Source organism: Oryctolagus cuniculus, chromosome 13 (assembly GCF_051225735.1).
Source record: "Oryctolagus cuniculus isolate XC-2025 breed Fujian yellow rabbit chromosome 13, ASM5122573v1, whole genome shotgun sequence".
Lineage (NCBI taxonomy): Eukaryota > Metazoa > Chordata > Mammalia > Lagomorpha > Leporidae > Oryctolagus > Oryctolagus cuniculus.
In genome coordinates, this window is record NC_142879.1 from 76,105,275 (window position 1) to 76,127,198 (window position 21,924).

General features: G+C 43.7%; 1 protein-coding gene across 1 annotated transcript in view; it reads left to right on the top strand.

Annotated features, from left to right (window-relative positions):
- ITIH5 (inter-alpha-trypsin inhibitor heavy chain 5) overlaps positions 1–21,924 on the top strand; it is a 112,027-nt gene that overhangs the window by 25,444 nt on the left and 64,659 nt on the right. The window contains exons 4-5 of the mRNA XM_002717611.6: positions 778–879; positions 5,803–6,053. Coding sequence (XP_002717657.1) covers positions 778–879; positions 5,803–6,053 — 353 coding nt within the window. The remainder of the gene's footprint in view (positions 1–777; positions 880–5,802; positions 6,054–21,924) is intronic.

Here is a 21,924-nt window from a genome sequence, read left to right on the forward strand (position 1 = left end):
TGGAGGCAGCTCAGAGGAGGCCATGGCTGAGACTGAAGAATGAGGCAGCATGAAAGCTTTGATGCTTTTTCTCTTCCCTCCTCACCTTTCTCCTCTTCCTCTTCTTTATTTGAGAGAGAGCGAGAGCGAGAGCGAGAGAGAGAGAGAGAGAGAGAGAGCTTCCATTTGCTGGTTTGTTCCCTAAATGACCACAATGGTCAGCTTGAAGAATGGAGATAAGAACTCAATTCAGGTCTACTATGTGGGTAGCAGAGACCCAACTATGTGAGCCATCATTACCTGCTGCCTCCTGTTATTGATATCAGCAGGAAGCTGAAATAAGGAGTGGAGTCAGGACTGGAATTCAGGTACTCCAATATGAAATGCAGGGGTCTTAACCAGTATCCTAACCACTAGACCAGATACCCTCCCCTATTTCCTCTTTTTCTAAGAGGTAAAGATGCAGAACAGGATAAATATTTGGGTTTAATTTTTGGTCTGGGCAAGAACTAAGCTGTGAAACTATGGTGTTTTAGTAGATTTGCAATTTTCTCATGGAAAATCACAGGCACTGTGGGTTGGGGTGTCCCCTTTGGACCTGTTGAATATTGCCCTAGATTGAAGCGAGTGATTCAAGGGTAGTGCCCTGGTGTGGAATGTGTTCTTTTTGCACATCCAAGATGCATAGAAAAATATTTTCTAGGGTTGTCATGGCTATGAGAGCCATGTTTGAATTTGTCTTGGAACTGCAAATAGGTAACACAGCTGTCTCTTGTGTTTTTTTTTTTTTTTTTTCAGGCTTATTGGAGACAAGGTATATCAGGGTGAAATTGCTGAGAGAGAAAAGAAGAATGGTGACAGGGTAAAAGAGAAAAGGAATAAAACCACGGAAGATAGTGGGTAAGTACTGTTTAGTTAAGGAATTAAAGCTCCATTCCGGCTAAGAGCTGAACTCTCTACCCCTTTGCCTACTCATCTGGCTCTTTTCCCCTCCCCCAAGCATTTTCTTCTTTGTATTTTTTCTAAGTGATATAACCATTGACAGTATTAATAGATCAACATTCACAGTGAAAAGAAGAACTTTACCCTGTGTATCCCTCAGTTCTGACTCCCTAGACTCATCCACTTTTAATGGTTCTCAATTTCTTTTTCTTCATGGTTATCTCCCTAACTCTAAATACTATGATAGGCCTTCATTCCTTCTCTTGAATTTTTGATAAAAATAAAGCATCTGTGGACTCTGTTGTGTAGAGGATTTAGCAAATTTACAGAATTACAATATTCTTATTTTTCCTCTGCATTCCAAATTTTTATATTGCTTTTTATTTCTTCTTCCAACAATTAAACAGTGTTTAGAGTATCCTTAGTATCTTATTCCTTGCTTGTACTCATCCTTGGTTACCTGAACATTTATTTTTGAATTGTCAGAGTTATTAATATCTAAATTCTGATCTGTAACAATACTTACATTTTAAAAATTTTCTCTATAAACTGAATCTCAACACTTAAAGTCAATAAATGGTACTGTTTTTTAGTGACTGCTTGATCAATATTATCTACAGAGCCACCTAGTACACTAATACCATGTTTTATGCATGAAGAACTCTGTTGTCTGCAGAAAAGTGATCTTACTACCTGGATAAAATGCTGTGAACCTGTAACACTGTTTTTATTCACGAATAAAAGTAAACAGATTGAGAAAGCTGGTTCCCTAAAATCATAGACCGTCAGCAACTCTGCTGTGGGAAATCCTGCTAGTGAGACCAGAACTTCTCATTCTTGCCCGGTAGACCTGAGCCGTGGTTCACTTTGACAGAAAAAAAGTAATGAGAATCAGAGCTTCCCGTAAGTGATTTTCACACACAGAATCCCACGTTTATTTTAATGCTGTCATTCCCAAGGACACAGAACCCTGATTCTAGTTCTCAGCTCAGCCTGACAAGAATGGTTTTACACATGGCCCTGCTTTGCTCTGAGCCTGGCCAAACATGTACACTCAGCTCCTGCCCCGATCCCATAATAACCCTCTCTGTGTTGTGTGAGATGCCCCATGGTCCCTCTGGTATGTGGTCTCCCTTGCTGCACCATGTTATTAAAGTCTGTCTTTGTTGAACTATAAGTGTGTCCCAAGTAGTCTATCCCAGTTGTTCAGAATCATGTGGTAATTTAGTTTCGTTGGGTTGTAGCATGTAAGTTTCTATTTTTCCTGGAGTTTCTCTCTCTCTCTCTCTTTAACATTTTATTTCAGAATAGTTTTGAATTTATAAAACAAAAACTGTGAGGTAGCAATATAATCAGCATTTTGTGTTAAGATTGAGTTTTTTTTTTTTTTTTTTTTTTTACAGGCAGAGTGGAGAGTGAGAGAGAGAGACAGAGAGAAAGGTCTTCCTTTGCTGTTGGTTCACCCTCCAATGGCCGCCGCAGTTGGCGCGCTGTGGCCGGCGCACTGCGCTAAGATTGAGTTTTTTTTTTTAATATAAAGGAAAAACAGATGGTTTATCTTTTTGTGTATTTCACCCAACACAATGTCCTCTAGTTCCATCAAGTTTGCTGCAACTGATAGGGTTTCATCCCTTCTCTGGGGCTGAATAGCATACCATTGTGTACATATACCACATTTTCTTTTTTTTTTTTTTAACTTGCCTATATTCTGTTTGAATAGACATATAACGTGCTTGGATAATGCACCAAAAGTCAAAGTTTTTTTTTTTTAAGATTGATTTATTTATTTGAAAGAGTTACACAGAGAAAGAGAGGCAGGGAGGGGGAAGGGAAGGGGAGAGAGAGAGAGAGAGAGAGAGAGAGAGAGTCTTCCATCTGATGGTTCACTCCCCAATTGGCCACAATGGCCAGAGCTGCAATGATCTGAAGCCAGAAGCCAGGAGCTTCTTCCAGATCTCCCACACTGGTGCAGGGGCCCAAGCATGTGGGCCATCTTCCACTGCTTTCCCAGGCCATAGCTGAGAGCTGGATGGGAAGTGGTGCAGCTGGGGCTCGAACTGGCGTCATATGGGATGTTGGCACTGCAGATGGCGGCTTTACCCGCTAAGCCACAGTGCCAGCCCCCACATTTTCTTTTTACGTTCCTCTGATGATGCATATCTTGGTTTAATCCATATTTTGGCTATTGTGAACAGTACTGCAGTAAATATGGTAGAAAAGTTATCTCTTTGATACAATGGGTTTATGTCTTCTCAGTATATGCATAGTAGTGGGATTGCTGGATCATATAACAGTCCTGTTCCAGTTTTTGAAGAAATCACAGTGTTTTCCATAATGACTGCACTGATTTGCATTTCCACCAGCTGTTTATAAGAGTTCTCCTTTCTCAATTTCCTTGCCAGAATTTGTTATTCCTTGTCTTTTTGATAATATCCATCCTGATAGGGGTGTTTCCTAGTTACTAATAGCTTTTCCTTTTTTTTTGTGAGATAAAATTAAATTTTGTCACAATTAGCATCTAGTAAGACATACACATCATTTGGAATGATGACAAAACAAACACCTATGATCAAATTTTGATAAATGATGCCATCCATGTCACCCCAATACCTGGCCAATAGCAACTGAAAGACATGACAAATTGGGAGACATTCTGATTTCAGAGATGTAAAAACCTGCATGTCTCCAGATCCACGAAGTAGCTGTCATTGTTTTGCAGACTTGTTACAGAACTTTAAGCCTGGGATTTCTTTTCATTTTTTTCTGGGTTCATTTTATTATTTCCTATATTCTGTATTTTCTTCTTTCTTTGTCTTCACCTTTACTTTGCTGAAGTATATTATGAAGTAACTTTTGCAGAATAAATGTGTGAGAGGTAATTTTTAGATCTTTATTAGTAGTTTTCTGGATTTGGAATTTAAGGTCAAAATTTTCCTTTTGAATTTTGAGACATTGTTTCAGTGTCTTATAACATCTAGCATTATTAATGATGTATTTAATGTGATCTAATAGCATTCCTTTGACATGTTTCCTCTATCTTATATTCTCAAGTTTTATAATGATGGGGTTTGGTGTCAATCTTTTTTCATTCATTCTGATCAGCGCTCAGTGAAACTTTTCCATCTCAATACTCATGTCTCTTTTTAGTTCTGAGAAAGAGGATTATAGGAAGCCTTAATCATCTTAATCAGCTTAGTCATTCATGCATCTTTGACCTTGGAATAATCCCCCTATGCTTGCTCTTGGTTCTCCTGCTTGCTCCCATCTTGTGGTGCCCACTGATTTCAGAGCCTGTGGCATCTGCCAGATAGTTTGATGCTCTCCTTTGCTGCAACCCCTTCCTGCATGTTCTGAATGCAGAGTTCTTGCTCTACTGGTCCCCCAAAGTCTTCTAGAAACTTTGTGAAAATGTGTTGCCCACATAGAGTTGCCCCTCCTACATGTCTCCCTTGCATTTAATCCTTTGGTGATCAGTTTAGCCTCTTAAATTAGAGCACTCTCAGTCCAAGTATGGACAGTATTCAGAATGGCTTGTGTTTCTATAAGTTTCACAACCCTTCATTTTATTTCTCCCTAAATACATCTACCAATCCTTACCAAGGTGTAAAAGCCCAATATATTAACTATTTTAGAACTATGTAAACTATAGCATTCATTTGGCCATACCTGTAGAGAAAAATAGTTCACAGCTTACAACTTGACTCCAAAGCTCTCTCTTCCAGCAGATTACCCACTTAAATGTCCCTTTTCCCTGTTGCATGGAACAAATATGGTTATGGTCTTTGGGGCTGTCACAAGCAGAGGTGGATGAAATCAGTAGTCTGCATCCTCTCCTATTTATTATCCTTTGATTCTTGGTAACTGTGGGGAGCAACTCGGACTAGACTAAGTTACTGGAATTAAGACTTATTCTATGCATCTGCTCTCCCACAATATGGCGCTGAGAAGGGAGAAACAGCTTCTACACAGCTGCCTCCAGTTCAACCAATAAACTGTAGGACCTGCTCCTGATTGGAGGAGAGCAGCATACTCGGCGTGTGGGTAGCAGAGTTGGGATTGGTGGAAGAGGACTATAAAGGAGGAGAGAGACAACATGCACCAGGAACATCTAAAGGGAACATCTATCTGAAGGAACACCTGTGCAGCCCCCAAGAGAGCCAGCCGGCGGTGTGCCGCTCCCCCGCGGAAGTGGGGAAAGTGGCAGGGGGAACCGCCCTTCCACGGAGGTGGAAGGGTCGGTAGCCAACCCGGGAAGAACCAGCAGCAAACCCGGGAAGGGCCGAGCAGACAAAAGAACAGCACAGGGTCCTGTGTCGTTCCTCCACGAAGACGGGGAGCGACAGTAACCATCTAGTAGATACCTTTACTTCTCCTTCCAATACTAATTTTTATTTTTATTTTATTTTTTTAAAAAGATTTATTTATGAAGGGCAGATTTACAGAGAGGCAGAGGCAGAGAGAGAGAGATCTTCCATTTACTGGTTCACTCCCCAGATGGCTACAATGGCCGGAACTGTGCCGATTTGAAGCCAGGAGCCAGGAGCTTCTTTCGGGTCTCCCACATGGGTGCAGGGGCCCAAGGACCTGGGCCTTTTTCTACTGCTTTCCCAGGCCATAGCAGAGAGCTGGATGGGAAGTAGAGCAGCCGGGACTTGAACTGGAACTCATATGGGATGCCGGCACTGCATGCCAGGGCGTTAACCCACTGCGCCACAGCGCTTTTCCCTAATTTTTATTTTTGCTTCCTAAGGACTCACACTGCTGCCCAGTTGACTCATTGCTAAGCTGGTAAGGAGTGTGGCCACTGGCCCAGGGGACTGAGGGAGCCTGACTTCATCCTGCTCCAAACCCTACTCGTGGTCCCTTTTCAATTTCCCACAGGGAGGAGGGGACAGAAACATTCCGAGCTGCTCTAGTGATTCCCAGCAAGGACAAAGCCGCCTTCTTCCTGAGTTATGAGGAACTGCTGCAGAGACGGCTGGGGAAGTACGAACACGTCATCAGCGTGCGCCCCCAGCAGCTGGTGGGGAGGCTGACCGTGGACGTGACTCTGCTGGAGCGGTCGGGCATCGCGTCGCTGGAGGTGCTGCCACTTCGCAACAGCCGGCAGAAGGGCAGTGGGCGTGCGGAAGGTGAGTGCACCTGCTGGGCGGGCTCACATCTGCTGCCGTGACTCGGGTGATTCTGGGTTTCAGCACCCCTTCCACTAAGTCTCGCTCTCTCCTTCTGTCTCTGTCTCTCTGTCTCTGTCTCTCTCTGTCGCTCTGGCTCTCTCTCTGTGTCTCTGTTTCTGTCCCTCTCTCTCTCTCTGTATCTCTCTCTCTGTCGCTCTGTCTCTGTCTCTCTCTGTCTCTATCTCTGTCCCTCTCTCTCTGTCTCTCTCTCTGTCTCTGTCTCTCTCTGTCTGTCTCTCTCTGTCTTGCTCTCTCTCTCCCTCTCTCCGTCTCCCCCTCCCTCCTTTTCTAACACAAAGAGTCATATTCCATCAGAAGATTTTCAAATGTTTAACTTGGTTGACGCAGTATTATGAGTGTTATATGCACAAAGCTTTTTACTGATATTTGTAGTAGCAAAAACATTGTATGAACTTAAATTTTCAATGACATAGAAGTGATTAGTAAAATATAAAAACAGTTCTGCATGTCACAGGGAAATAAAGGGCAGAATGCACTGTACATATATATGTATACACACATTATACACATACTATACATATACTATAATGCTGTGTTAAATTTAAAGCTGATGGAAGACTAGAAAGTTAGTCATTTTATATTGGGAATATAGGTTTATAGGATCATTTTAAAAATCTGATTTTAAGCACTCAACAATACATCATATACATACTATAATTAAATAATGAAAAACATATATTGTAGATTTAAGATTGAACGTTTTTGCTTATCACCAAAGCCATTCAGTTTAGATTTTTCAAATTGTTATTTTTTGACAAATGTGCACTTTTATCTGTTTTTTAAAAAATTTTTAAATTTTGCTTTTTATTAGTTTTTTTTAACAGATTCAGTGTACTTTTTGTAGATATAATCCTTTTTTTTTGGACAGGTGGAGTTATAGACAGAGAGAGAGAGACAGAGAGAGGTCTTCCTTCCATTGGTTCACTCCCCAAATGGCTGCTATGGCCGACCCTGTGCCGATCCGAAGCCGGGAGCCAGGTGCTTCTTCCTGGTCTCCCATGCGGGTGCAAGGACCCAAGCACTTGGGCCATCCTCCACTGCCTTCCCGAGCCACAGCAGGGAGCTGGACTGGAAGAGGAGCAACCAGGACTAGAACCTGGTGCCCATATGGGATGCTGGTGCCGCAGGCGGAGGATTAACCAAGTGTGCCACCGCGCCGGCCCCCTAAGAACATAATAATATTCCCTTCCTCCCTCACTCCCTCCCTCCTAGCCTCCTTTTTTTCAGTTTTGAGATAATGTATTTTAAATTTACATTACAATAAAAAGGCAAGACCATTCAGTTTAGAATTTTCTCAAATTTCTCAAATTTTTAAAATGTCCTTTCTTTTTTTTTTTATTTTTTTTGACAGGCAGAGTGGACAGTGAGAGAGAGAGACAGAGAGAAAGGTCTTCCTTTGCCGTTGGTTCACCCTCCAATGGCCGCCGCGGCCGGCGCGCTGCGGCCGGCGCACCGCGCTGATCCGATGGCAGGAGCCAGGAGCCAGGTGCTTTTCCTGGTCTCCCATGGGGTGCAGGGCCCAAGCACCTGGGCCATCCTCCACTGCACTCCCTGGCCACAGCAGAGGGCTGGCCTGGAAGAGGGGCAACCGGGACAGAATCCGGCGCCCCGACCGGGACTAGAACCCGGTGTGCCGGCGCCGCAAGGCGGAGGATTAGCCTAGTGAGCTGCGGCGCCGGCCCAAAATGTCCTTTCATTTGTTGAAATGATTCTGAAAAATTTAATAGTCTAATTTTAATTACTATATTAATTTTAACTAATAGTTTATATTAATTATTCATTTGTGTTGGGCTCTGTACTTAATATATCAGTAAGGCATAATGTCATGTTGGATGAGACAGATATTTTCAAAAAATTGTAACAGGATTGGAATGACAAAATTTCATATAATTGTGACATGTTGAGTGGGGAAATGCTAAGTAAGTGAATGGTCCAATTCAAAGTTCAGTGCCGGTGGCTACAAGGAGAGTCTAGAGTGGCCAAGAAGTTTTCGTGGACACAGGAATTTAGGAATGAGCTTGGAAGAGAGGAGAGAAATAACTCGATAGTGGAATAAGACAATGTTGGTATTTGGCACAATGCAAAAATTGGCAAGTTCCTGGAGCTGGTCTCTGGAAGAGCAAACAGTGTGGGAAATTTGCCGATGACTTTAATTAGATAATGACTTTGCACATGGGAAACCATTCAACCAAGACTGGAGTGTGCCCTGGCTTTGTGGTAGACTCGGGTCTTTTGTTACATGTGGACTTTAACCCTGAGCTGTACATCCTCAATACACAGCAAATGGAAAAGGCAAAAATAGCTTCAATGTACCTGATGTTCAGATATGGATGGAGATAAAATAGACCATTCTTACATCATGTAAGTGGCAATCATAGGGCTAATGGATTTGAGGACAATTCCTGACTATAACCTTAGAAGACTCAGCTTGGGCCGGGCCGCGGCTCACTAGGCTAATCCTCCGCCTTGCGGCGCCGGCACACCGGGTTCTAGTCCCGGTCGGGGCGCCGGATTCTGTCCCGGTTGCCCCTCTTCCAGGCCAGCTCTCTGCTGTGGCCAGGGAGTGCAGTGGAGGATGGCCCAAGTCCTTGGGCCCTGCACCCCATGGGAGACCAGGAGAAGCACCTGGCTCCTGCCTTCGGATCAGCGCGGTGCGCTGGCTGCAGCGCAGTGGCCGTTGTAGGGTGAACCAACGGCAAAGGAAAACCTTTCTCTCTGTCTCTCTCTCTCTCACTGTCCACTCTGCCTGTCAAAAAAAAAAAAAAAAAAAAAAAAAAAGACTCAGCTTGTACATCTGCCAAAGAGGCATAATAGCTAAATGATTGGGTCATGTGAAATATTAGGATGTAAAGGCACTGTTCCAGAGTAAGAGATTCATAATGGTTAAGTATAATGTTTATTGTCTTATACTGACTTTTCTACATGCAAATCTATCTTCCCAGTAAGATCCTAAATGCCTTTGAAGACATGAGTTTGTCTGATTAAACTTTGCCTCCCTGCATTGCCTTTTCAACAGTAGATAGCTAATAGAGAATTTTAACATAAATTAGACAATACAAACACAGACACAGTGAATATTTTAGAATTTCACTTCTAAATCTAGAGAGAAATTTTCCTATATCCAGTGGCATGAAAGAAGCATTTTTTTTTTTCAGAGCTGGTAGGATTGCATAGAGAGGGCAGAACATCTGTGAAATGTGCCAGGGATGGATACACACTGTGACTCCTATGAGAAATATGTGTCTTGTACAGTGTGTGTGTGTGTGTGTGTGTGTGGTATTTGTAGGGGTATGGATTTCAACTGTTAGCTGAAAAATTGCTCGCTGTTTATATTCAGGGCTTGTTAGTCTCACAGAGGAATTTTTCCAGACCATTGATCTCCTGGGATCTGTTTATTTGCAAGAAAATTGTTTTCCTGGTTCTTTGCACCAGAGCAGATACTTTGCCTTCCAGAACACACAGAGTTCACAAGTGTTTTCCAAAGCCAGGTGCAGTGGACTGAGTCCCTTTTTTGCTGTTTCCCATTCCTGTCTTTTAGAGTTCAGCTGTTGTTATTATTTAAGCAAAATGGTAGCCTCAGCAGTGTGAAGCACAGGATGTTGTGATTCTTGTCTGGACACTGTTGTGTGTTGCCAAGATATTCAGGGTAGAGATCAAACTAGAATTGGGCTTGTACCAGAACATGAGCTGTTAACTATATGAATGTCGCCCAAGCCAGTACATTCTTCTGATAGAGCTGGCTGTCATTAAGAAATCAGACTTCTGGAATTTGTCTAAGCAAATCTCTGACCACTGGACCCATTTCATGGTTAGAGATACAACCCTGGAAAAGGATTACTATGGGCTAGGTACTAGACTGAGTATTTTGCACGTGGTATTATTCATTCTTTTTATAAGAATGCTCTTAGGTTTTTAACATCTAATTTTCTTTATGAAGAAGCCAAGTGGTTCAGCAATATGGACAAGGTCTTACATTTAATTACTTATAGAAACAATTTCAACATCCATCTAAGTCTTAGGTCATGTTCTAACCATTGTACTGTACTGTCTTCTTGTTAAACAGAAGATTTCAAACTACTGGAGAGTGTGAGTTCAAATTATAGGTTTGTCTCTAGTTAGGTATAAAAACAAAAAGAAAAGCTAAAAGGAATATAATATATCTTTGCTTTGGTTGACTTGTTGAGGGGATCCAAACTGGACCCAAACCTATTGTACACTAATGGACTTTCTTCCCATTGTGCCAGTTCTATGAGATGTAATTTGGAAGACATGGTATTATAATTTCAGGATTATCGAAGCAGTTAACACGTGAACATCGTTCACATCTGAGGGAATACAAATTGGTATACAATTAAAGACAAAACTTCTCTTTCTGCTGTCTTCTCCCCCAGTTGCTCTACCTTAAAGTACTCTGATGCTTCATGAGCTCCATAGAACAGAGTTTTAAAAACATTTATTTAATTGGGCTGGCACTGTGGCACAGTGGGTTAAGGCGCCAGCATCTCATACAGGCCCTAGTTCGTTTCCTGGCTGCTCCACTTCCAATCCAGCTCCCTGTTAATGCACCTGGGCAAGCAACAGCCAGGTATTTGGGTCCCTGCCTCAACATGGGAGACCTGGATGAAGCTCCTGGCTTCGGCCTGGCACAGCCCTGGGCGTTATAGCCATTTGGGGAGTGAACCAGAAGATGATTCTCTCTCTCTCTCTCTGCCTTTGCTTCTCCCTCTCTGTAACTCTGCTTTTCAAATAAGTAAATAAATCTTGAAAAAAGTATTTATATAATCTATTTGAAAGACAGAGAGATAGAAAAAATAAAACAGACACAGTTCCCATCTAGTGTAACAGCCAGGGCAGGGTCAAGTTGAAACCAGGAGTCAGGAACTCAATCCAGCTCTACCACACAGGAGACAAGGATCCAAATACTTGAACCATCACCTGCTGCCTCCCACAGTGCATATCAGCAGAAAGCTGGAGTGGAATCACAGCTGGGACTTGAACCTCAGCATTCCAGATGGGTTGCAGGGGTCCCAAACAGCATCTTAACTGCTGTACCAAGTGCCTCCCTGGAACAGAGTATTTGAAATGAAGCCTTTCCTAGGATGTCACTGGGATGTGTGATCTTCTGAAGGGTACTGTGCCCTAATTTAGGGTTGGCTATTGCGCCCTACATTAAAATCTCAATTTCCTTTTGTCCTACCCAATGCACCTAAATTACAAATTTCCTATTTATTCTTTGGCAACAATTTTTTTTTGGGGGGGGACAGGCAGAGTTAGACAGTGAGAGAGAGAGAGAGAGAGAAAGAGAGAGAAAGGTCTTCCTTTTTCCATTGGTTCACCCCCCAAATGGCTGCTACGGCCGGCGTGCTGCGCCGATCCGAAGCCAGGAGCCAGGTGCTTCCTCCTGGTCTCCCATGAGGGTGCAGGGCCCAAGCACTTGGGCCATCCCCACTGCCTTCTTGGGCCACAGCAGAGAGCTGGACTGGAAGAGGAGCAACCGGGACAGAATCCGGCGCCCAGACCGGGACTAGAACCCGGGGTGCCAGCGCCACAGGTGGAGGACTAGCCAAGTGAGCCATGGCGCCGACCAACAAAAATTTATTTATAAGAAAATCCTTTCTATGAATTTACATGAAAAACTTTAAAACGTATTAGTATTTTAAAATTTTTTTGGTGTTGTCAAGTTAAAGAATAATGTTCAATATTTTTTCTGCCACTAAATAGGTATGGTTCTATGGCTTTCATAGCTTGTCTTTTATATTCCTTGCTTTTTTCAAAGACAGTTTTAAGGAGACTTGGTTTATAAACCATAAAATCTGCCTGTTGTAAGTGTACAGTTCAATGATTTTATTACATTCTCAAAGTGGTTCAACCATTATAATTCAAATATAAAAATATTTGTTATCATCCCCCATGATCCTTGCACTCATTTGTAGTCATTCGTGGTTCCCACCCTGGCCCAAGGCAAGCACTTATTCATGGGCTGTGGCTACAGATTTCAGACAGCTGTGTTTGTAAAAGCACCCCCCCCCCCCCAGGTGATTCTAATGCTCGGTAAAGATTGGGAACCATTAGGGCATTAACTGTGCCGGGAATGTGACTTAGAGAAGCAGCTTTCAAATTGAACAAGATTGTTCCCTTAATTTCATGAGGTCCTCAGAATACTCTCTAGGTATTTATTTATTTTAAAGATTTTATTTATGTATTTGAGAGACAGAGCTACAAAGAGAGGGAGAAACAGAGAGAAAGGTCTTCCATCTGCTGGTTCACTCCCCACATGGCTGCAATGGCTGGAGCCGGGCTGTCCAAAGCCAGGAGCCAGGATTTTCTTCCAGGTCTCCCATGTGGGTACAGGGGCTGAAGCACTTAGGTCATCTTCCATTGCTTTCCCAGGCCATAGGTAGAGAGCTGGATTGGAAGAGGACCAGCTGGGACCCAAACCAGAGCCCATATAGGGTGCCGGCGCCACAGATGGAGGCTTAGTCTACTATGCCATAGTGCCGGCCCCTGGGTCTTTATTAATATGTGCATCTTTCTTGTTTTGCACCAACACCTGTTTGCTGTTGGACACAGGCCACCATGGTTACTCACACAGTTGGTGGAAATAACCTCTTCCCATGTCCAGCTTGTGCTCATCAACACTGAAACTTGAGATGGGCAAGTACCAACTGGCAATCCCAGTGTGGCTGGTGCAGACTTTGTAGTGTAATCTGAAGTTCATAACATGGGCTATTCTGTCCTCTCTTGGAAAGGATGAACATGGTCATTCAGGACAGTTTCGGTGTCAAAGAAGAGCTTCTCTGAGTCATTGGATTCCCACCATGGCTTCCTGGGCTTGTGGGGGTTGTTCTTCCTTCAGTCCTCCCTACTCTAATCCCACCTCCTTTCAGTCTGCCTCAGTGTCACACCCTCCATCCTTGCTGTTTGGCATAGCACCATTGCTAATCTCAGTCCTCCCCCAACCTTGCTGCACATTAGAATTATCCAGGGAGCTATTATAAATCCTTTGCTCAGGACTCACCATGCCAATTAAATCAGAATAGCTGTGTATAGAAACCAGGTATAGGGGCCGACGCTGTGGTGTAGCAGGTGAAGCTGCTGCCTACCATGCTGGCATCCCATATGGGTGCTCATTCGAGTCCCAGCTGCTCCACTTCTGATTCTGATTCCTGCTAATGTGCCTGGGAAAGCAGTGGAAGATGGCCCAGGTGCTTGGGCCCCTGCACACATGTGGGAGACCCAGAAGAAGCTCCTGGCTCCTGGCTTCAGATTGGCCCAGCTCCAGCTGTTGTGGCCATTTGGGGAGTTAACCAGTGGATGGAGGACCTCTCTCTCTGTCTCTCCTTCTCTCTGTCTGTAACTCTGCCTCTCAAATAAATAAACAAATCCCTCCCAAAAAGAAGCCATATATATATTTTTTAACATTGATTTTATTTATTTGAAAGACAGAGTTAATAGAGAGTAAGGCAGAGATCTTCCATCTGCTGATTCATTCCTCAGATGACTGCAATGGCTGGAGCTGGGCCGGTCTGAAGTCAAGAGATAGGAGCTTCAGCTGGGTCTCCCCTGTGCGTTCAGGGGCTCAGGGACTTAGGCCATCTTCTACTGCTTTCCCAGGTGCATGAACAGGGAATTGGATTGGAAGGAGAACAGCTGGGACTCAAACCTGCAACCGTATGGGATGCCAGAATTGCAGGTGGCGGCTTAACCTGTTGTGCCACAAGCCTACCAGCCCCACAAAGAATTCTTTATTACAACTCAACCCTAAAAAGACAAGAAATCCAGTCAAAATATGGATAGATGACTGGAATAGACCTCCTTTTGAGTAAGATACACAAAGAAGAAATTGGCTCTATCATAATGAGAATGTCACAAAGTGTAGCTGCTGTTAAAAAACTTTGGGAATGCCGGCGCCGCGGCTCAATAGGCTAATCCTCCGCCTTGCGGCGCCGGCACACCGGGTTCTAGTCCCGGTCGGGGCGCCAGATTCTGTCCCGGTTGCCCCTCTTCCAGGCCAGCTCTCTGCTGTGGCCAGGGAGTGCAGTGGAGGATGGCCCAGGTGCTTGGGCCCTGCACCCCATGGGAGACCAGGAAAAGCACCTGGCTCCTGGCTCCTGCCATCGGATCAGCGCGGTGCGCCGGCCGCAGCGCGCCGGCCGCGGCGGCCATTGGAGGGTGAACCAACGGCAAAAGGAAGACCTTTCTCTCTGTCTCTCTCTCTCACTGTCCACTCTGCCTGTCAAAAAAAAAAAAAAAAAAACAAAAACAAAAAAAAAACTTTGGGATTTCCTCAAAAAGTTAAACTGTATGATGCAGCAATTCCTCTAGATATTTATCAAAATAATTGTTATTCAGTCCTTGTACAGAAATGGCCACTGTAGCAGTATTTGCAGTAGTCATAAGGTGGACCCAACTCAGATGCTCATTCACAGATGATTAGGTGAACAGAATATGCTATATGCCTACAATGGAACCTTTACTTAAGTACCAAATCAAAGAAAGCATTGGTGCACTATAACATGGATGGACCTTAAAAATCACTTGCTAAATGATGGACTCCAGACTCAGCAGGTCACATACTGCATCATTCCATTAAATTGAGAAATTTTTTTTAAAAAGATTTATTTATTTGTTCGAGAGGCAGAGTTATGGAGACAGAGAGAGAGGGAGAGACACAGAGAGGGGTATTCTATCCTCTGGTTCATTCCCCAAATGGCTGCAATGGCTGGAGCTGGGCCGATCTGAAGCCAGAAGCCAGGAGCTTCTTCCAGGTCTCACTTGGGTTCAGGGGCCCAAGTGCTTGGGCCATTCTTCTACTGCTTTCCCAGGCCATTAGCAGGGAGCTGGACCGGAAGTGCACTAGCAGGGACTCAAACTGGTGCCTATATGGGATGCCGGAACTGTAGGTAGAGGCTTAACCTACTGCACCACAGTGCTGGCCCTGGTCTCATTTATTTGAAATTCCCAGAGGTGGCAAATCTATCACAGAGACAGAAAACAGACTAGTGATTGCCAGGGGCTGGGACTAGGAAGGAAGGGGGAATGACTGCTTCATGCCTGTAAGAATTTCTTTGGGTGTGAAGAAAATGTTTTGGAACCTAGTAGAGACTGTGGTCACAAAACTCTGTGAATGCACTCAATGCCATTGAATTGTACACTTGAAAAGAACTGATCTTGGTTTTTGTAAGTTTCACCTTACTTTTAAGAAAGTGAGACTGTGGTCGCAAAACTCTGTGAATGCACTCAATACCATTGAATTGTACACTTGAAAAGAACTGATCTTGGTTTTTGTGAGTTTCACCTTACTTTAAAAAAATAATATATATATGGCTTCTTTTTGGGAGGGATTTGTTTATTTACTTGAGAGGCAGAGTTACAGACAGAGAGAGAGGTCCTCCATCCACTGGTTCACTCCCCAAATGGCCACAACAGCTGGAGCTGGGCCAATCTGGCACTGTGGCGTAGTGGGTACAGCTGCTGCCTGTGGTGCTGGCATCCCATATGGGCACCGGTTCGAGTCCTGGCTGCTCCACTTCTGATCCAGCTCTCTGCTATGGCCTGGGAAAGCGGTAGAAGATGGCCCAAGTCCTTGGGCTTCTGCACTCATGTAGGAGACCTGGAAGAAGCTCCTGGCTTCTGCCTTCTGGCTTCAGATCGGCTCAACTCCAGCCATTGTGGCCATTTAGGGAATGAACCAGTGGATGGAAGATCTGTCTCTCTCTGCCTCTGCCTCTCTGTAACTCTGCATTTCAAATAAATAAATAAATAAATATTTAAATAAAAGAAAATAAAAACATTACATTCTGGGTTGTTAGAAACCTACTCCCTCCATACGCCCTCAGTGTAAATGTGCTATGTCTCCAGCAGTTGGCTATGAGTCCTTTACATGCCTGGGGAAGCAAGTGATAAGACAATAGGTAGAACCCAGGTTCTGGCTTGCTTTTAGGTGTATCACCCCTGTGTACATTTCCTATAAAATTTCAACTTCCAAATAATTCCAAGAACCAAGGAAGCCTAATTGGAAAGAAGGGAACTACTCAAAATACAGCTCTTTAACCTTTCGTATCAGAAGATGAGGGTAACATTGCAGTTTTTTTTTTTTAGATTTATTTATTTATTTGAAAGGTAGAGTTACAGAGAGGCAGAGAGAGAGAGAGAGAGAGAGAGAGAGAGAGAGGTCTTCTATTTGCTGATTCACTCCCCAGATGGTTGCAATGGCCGGAGCTGCAGCCATCTGAAGCCAGGAGCCAGGAGCTTCTTCCAGGTCTTCCACACGTGCAGGGGCCCAAGCACTTGAGCCATCTTCTATTGCTTTCCCAGACCACAGCAGAGAGCTGGATCAGAAATGGAGCAGCCAGGATTCGAAATGGCACCCACATGGGATGCTGGCACTGCAGGTAGCCACTTTACCTGCTACGCCACAGTGCCAGCCCTTGTAGTTGTCTTTGAAAATGTGACCAGCCACACATCCTGCATCATCAAGTCACCTTGGAAATGAGACTAGCACAGTGCCTTGTATTTCAGTAGATACCCGATAAAGAGCTGTATTGAATCTGTTTTAATATCTTACTTAGGCTGGTGCCGCAGCTCACTAGGCTAATCCTCCACCTGCAGCGCCGGCACACTGGGTTCTAGTCCCAGTCCGGGCACCGGATTCTGTCCTGGTTGCCCCTCTTCCAGGCCAGCTCTCTGCTGTGGCCCGGGAGTGCAGTGGAGGATGGTCCAAGTGCTTGGGCCCTGCACCCACATGGGAGACCAGGAAGAAGCACCTGGCTCCTGGCTTCGGATCAGCATGGTGTGCTGGCCACAGCGCACTGGCCACAGCGACCATTGGGGGGTGAACCAACGGCAAAGGAAGATCTTTCTCTCTGTCTCTCTCACTGTCCACTCTGCCTGTCAAAAAAAAATCTTATTTATGTTTTTCTTTGATCTGTTGACATTATGACTCTGCCTTTGGCTGTGAAAGCCCTCCTAGGGTTGTATTCTTAGGCCCCTTGTTGGGTGCTTGGCATAGAATGGGCGTTCAATAATCATTTGTTCAGGGACCAGCATTGTGGCACAAAGGGTTAAGCCACTGCGTATGAAGGCAACATCCCATATCAGAGCTCTGGTTCAAGTCCTGGCTGCTCTGCTTCTGATCCAGCTCCCTGAAAATGTGCCAGGGAAGGAAGCAGAAGATGGCTCAAGTGCTTGGGCCCCTGCCACACACGTAGGAGACTCTGATGGAGTTCCTGCCTTCAACTTGGTCCAGCTCCAGCTATTGTAGCCATTTGGAGAGTGAACCAGGTATCTCTCTCTGAACTGCCTTGCAAATAAACAAATAAATCTTTTGAAATATAATGATTTGTTCACTGAACTAAGAAGTAAATAAAGTGCTATTAGAGTTTCAATACTTTCCTGGCTTACTTCGGTTAATTTTGCCAGATCTCAGATCTAGCTCTTATTTTATTATATAGGTGGGGTTAGGGGGCAGAGTAAAAAATTCGCCTTTGGTGCCAGGAAATTTTGGTTACAAAAATCTAGTTAAATTCCACTTTGCTAATGGGGCAGGATCAAATACAGGACGCCTAGTTACATTTGAATTTCAGATTAAAAAAATAATTTCTGTGCAGTATTTGGTACATACTGAAAAACTGTTCATTATTTATCAGAAATTCATGTGTAACTCCGCATTCTGTACTTTGATTTGCTACACTTGGCAACTCTATCCTATTAAAGGGCTACATTGTGACACTTTTAAGTCCCCAGATCCATGTTTCCCCCTAGTCCGGTCTCCACTCAGCAGCTGGAAGGGACCGTGTTTGGCCTTGGTGAGATCTTTGTACATTTGCCAGGAAACAATCTGGTTGTTATGTGAGGATTTCCAGCATTGTTCAGGGCAGAAATTATTCAAGTATGAATCATTTTGGCCCTGCAGTTGGTTTTGTTTTGTTTTTAATGACAGTAGGAAAATCCATATTATCTTGTTTGTCCTGACAGGGGCTGAAGTTTTGGGTTAAGGCCATCTCTGAGCAGGACAGTCAGAGGGACCTGGAAGAGTGGCACAGACGTTTCACCCTTCTGTCTGTCGCCTGCTGTTGAGGAGCAGCCTACTCTTCCCTGTGGGGCCTCTCTCTGTTTCCTTTTCCCCTCGTGTCTTGGTTTGGTACATGCAGTACACGTTGCAGTGTATATAACATAGTCCACACAGCTGTGTCTGAAACCAGAGGGTGTGACACAGGTTACTGAGAGTACTTGCCACACCCACCCAGACACTTGTTACATGGAACATTTCAGTTCCCTTGATTAGCTTCTCCATCCATTGGCCCAACTATGTGATGATAGGATTAGTTCTCTTTATATTGAATATTCAACATCAACAAGCTTGTCCTAGCTCTTGTCATGTGCCTGGCTCTGTGTTTCATGCCTGCAAACTAACAGTGTTTATGACATTGTTACTGTTATTAAATCACACCAGCAATTAAAACAGTTTTAGGGTCATTGTGGTACAGCAGTGACAGTTTGAATGCTGACTCCTCCGTTTCTGATGCAGCTTCCTGTTAATGCACATGGGAAAGCAGTGGAATCCGGCTGAAGTACTTGGTTGCTGCTACTAATGTGGGAGACTCAAATGGAGTTCCAGACTCCTGGCTTCAGCCTGGTCCAGTTGTGGCTGCTGTGGACACTTGGGGTGTGAACCAGGAGATGGAAGATTGCTCTCTCTCTCTTGGTGGTCCTACCTCTGTCTGGCACTCTGCCTTTCTTTTTTTTTTTTTAAACTTTTATTTAATGCATATGAATTTCCAAAGTACGACTTATGGATTACAATGTCTTCCCCCCCATACCGTCCCTCCCACCCACAACCCTCCCCTTTCCCACTCCCTCTCCCCTTCCATTCACATCAAGATTCATTTTCGATTATCTTAATATACAGAAGATCAGCTTAGTATACATTAAGTATGGATTTCAACAGTTTCAAATAATAATTAAATTATTTTTTTTTAAAAATCATCTAGGTTATATCCTAATATATGTGTGTAAAGAAAAAAATGTAGGCTAAAATAACAATTTTTAAAATCTTAAGTGGGGAAGAAGGCAAAATTTATTATTTTAACCATTTCTAGCTGTACAATTTAATAGTGTTAAGTGTATTCACATTGTTGTGCAATGAATCTCCTGAACTTTTTCATCTTCCCAAACTGAAACTCTGTACCCATTGAACACCTTTCTGTTTCTCTCCTTCTGGCAACCACCATTCTATTTTGTCTCCATGAAATTGATTAGAGCCCTCTTTGGCTCATAATCAGAAACATACAGTTTTTGTCTCAGCATGTCCTCAAGGTTCACCCATGTTGGAGGATATGTCAAAATGTCCTTTTCAAGGTTGAATTGTATTCCGCTGTTGGTTTACACCACATTTTGTTTATCTATTTATCCATCGAGGGACACTGGGCTGCTCCCACATCTTTGATCTTTTGAATAATGCTGCTATGAATGTTTAAGTGTGCAGATATGTTTTTGAGATCCTGTTTTCAGTTCTTTTGGGTAAATAATGAGAAGTAGAATTACGAGATCACTTGGGAGTTTTATTTTTAATTTCTTGAGAAGCCACCATTCTGTTTTCCGTAGTGGCTATACCATTTTACATTCCCTCTAACAGTGCACAAGAGTTCTAATTTCTCTACATCCTTGCCAGCACTTGTTATTTTCTGTTTTTGTTTTGTAGTAATATTCCTAATCCATATGTAGAGTTGGCAGGTTTGAATAGTAAAATTCCCTATAAGGTTCAATTCATAAAATGTCACCCACTATTTCTCAATTATTAGACTGTGTTCTGCCTGCATGCCAGAGGCCAATGTAAAGGAATTTAACAGAAGTCCCTCCTCCTCATATTCTCTTGCTGCTCTAGCACTGTTTTTAGTGAATTCCACTTGGTTTCATTTCAGATACTTAGAGCAGCAAGTATTTGAGATCTTCAATGGACACAAAATGTATCAGGAAAGGATAATGTGTATTTTTAGGGGTTAGCTGCTTTCAGAACATGTACCTGTTGGTGAGGTAGTTGTACTGTTCCCATGTACTCTTGGTAAGTCATTCAAATATGGAAACTTGGGACTTCATAATGTATTATTCTATGGAAATAGTTCTTTAAGTAGTGAAGACAGCTAGTTAGCTAGGGGCAAACATCTAACTCTGAAATGGTAGAGTTGATTTTGAATCCCTTCAGTTGTAAATTTGCCTTAACATTCTCTGCTGTATGTTGTAATCCTACCTACAGGATGCTGTCTTCTAAAAGGACTTAAATAGTGAACATCAATAGCAGCATATCATAGGAAAACTATTTATAATGAACGAGTTATGAAAATATTTGAACAAAACCCTTCTCATCTTCATTGCTTTGGCTTTACCTGTTTTTCTTTCAACCTTTCTCATGCTGATTGGCTTGAATTTTGTCATTACTGCTTTCACCAAAGGTCAGTTGCCCAATTCTTCACAGTATTTTTGATTGCCCTAAATTTGAGAGATTATCTCATAGGCTCCCAGGTGAGCAGGTTACATAAACAAACATAGACAATTTAGCATCTTTCCAAGAGGAAGTGAGCAGGCAGTGTTTGTCTGGAAATCCTTTTGTAAGGTGCCAGGTGTTGGCTGTTTCTCTCTTCCAACAGTAGCCAGCCCCCAGGCCCAAAGGAAACACAGGCCAGGAAATCCCTCTGTCCATTGTAGCTTCCAGCTGAGGTTTTTTTTTTTTGACAGGCAGAGTGGACAGTGAGAGAGAGAGACAGAGAGAAAGGTCTTCCTTTTGCCGTTGGTTCACCCTCCAATGGCGGCTGAGGCCAGTGCGCTGTGGCCGGCACACCGCGCTGATCCGAAGCCAGGAGCCAGGTCTTCTCCTGGTCTCCCATGTGGGTGCGGGGCCCAAGCACTTGGGCCATCCTCCACTGCACTCCCTGGCCACAGCAGAGAGCTGGCCTGGAAGAGGGGCAACTGGGACAGAATCTGGCGCCGCGACCAGAACTAGAACCCAGTGTGCCGGCGCCACAAGGCGGAGGATTAGCCTACTGAGCCGCGGCGCCGGCCCAGCTGAGGTTCTTGAACATGGTTCTTTGTTCCTAAGTCTTTCCACCTTTAGATGTTTTACAGAGCAACTGGCTTCCTCTTTTCCCTCTGTGGTTGGCTAGGAGGAAGGCATCTGCTCCAGGGGCAATGGAGGACGTATGTTTTCTTTCTTCCAATCTTCATGTACGATATTTAAAATGCTTTGTCATGTCAGGTAGAGGGATCCTTACATGTGTGGTTCTTTTTTTTTTAAGATTTATTTATTTATTTGAAAGTCAGAGGTACAAACAGAGAGAAGGAGAGGCAGAGAGAGAGAGAGGTCTTCCATCCACTATTTCACTCCCCAGATGGCCGCAACGGCTGGAGCTGCACCGATCTGAAGCCATGAACCAGGAGCTTCTTCCAGGTCTCCTACATGGGTGCAGGGTCCAAGGACTTGGGCCATCCTCTACTGCTTTCCCAGGCCATAGCAAAGAGCTGGATGGGAAGTGGAGCAGCAGGGTCTCGAACCAATGCCCATATGGGATGCTGGCACTGCAGAGGGGAGCTTTACCCACTATGCCACAATGCTGGTCTCAGTGTGTGGTTCTTAATTTTCTTTAGACTCCTTGGAAAATGTTGCAAAATCTATGGACCCCATCTTCATAAAAAATGTATATATGATCTTACATGCAAAATTCTGCTTGTAATTTTAGGGGACTCTAGGATAGCTACTGATTCCACTGTACTTTATAAAAATTGTTATTTATATTAATAGATTTATATGAAATAT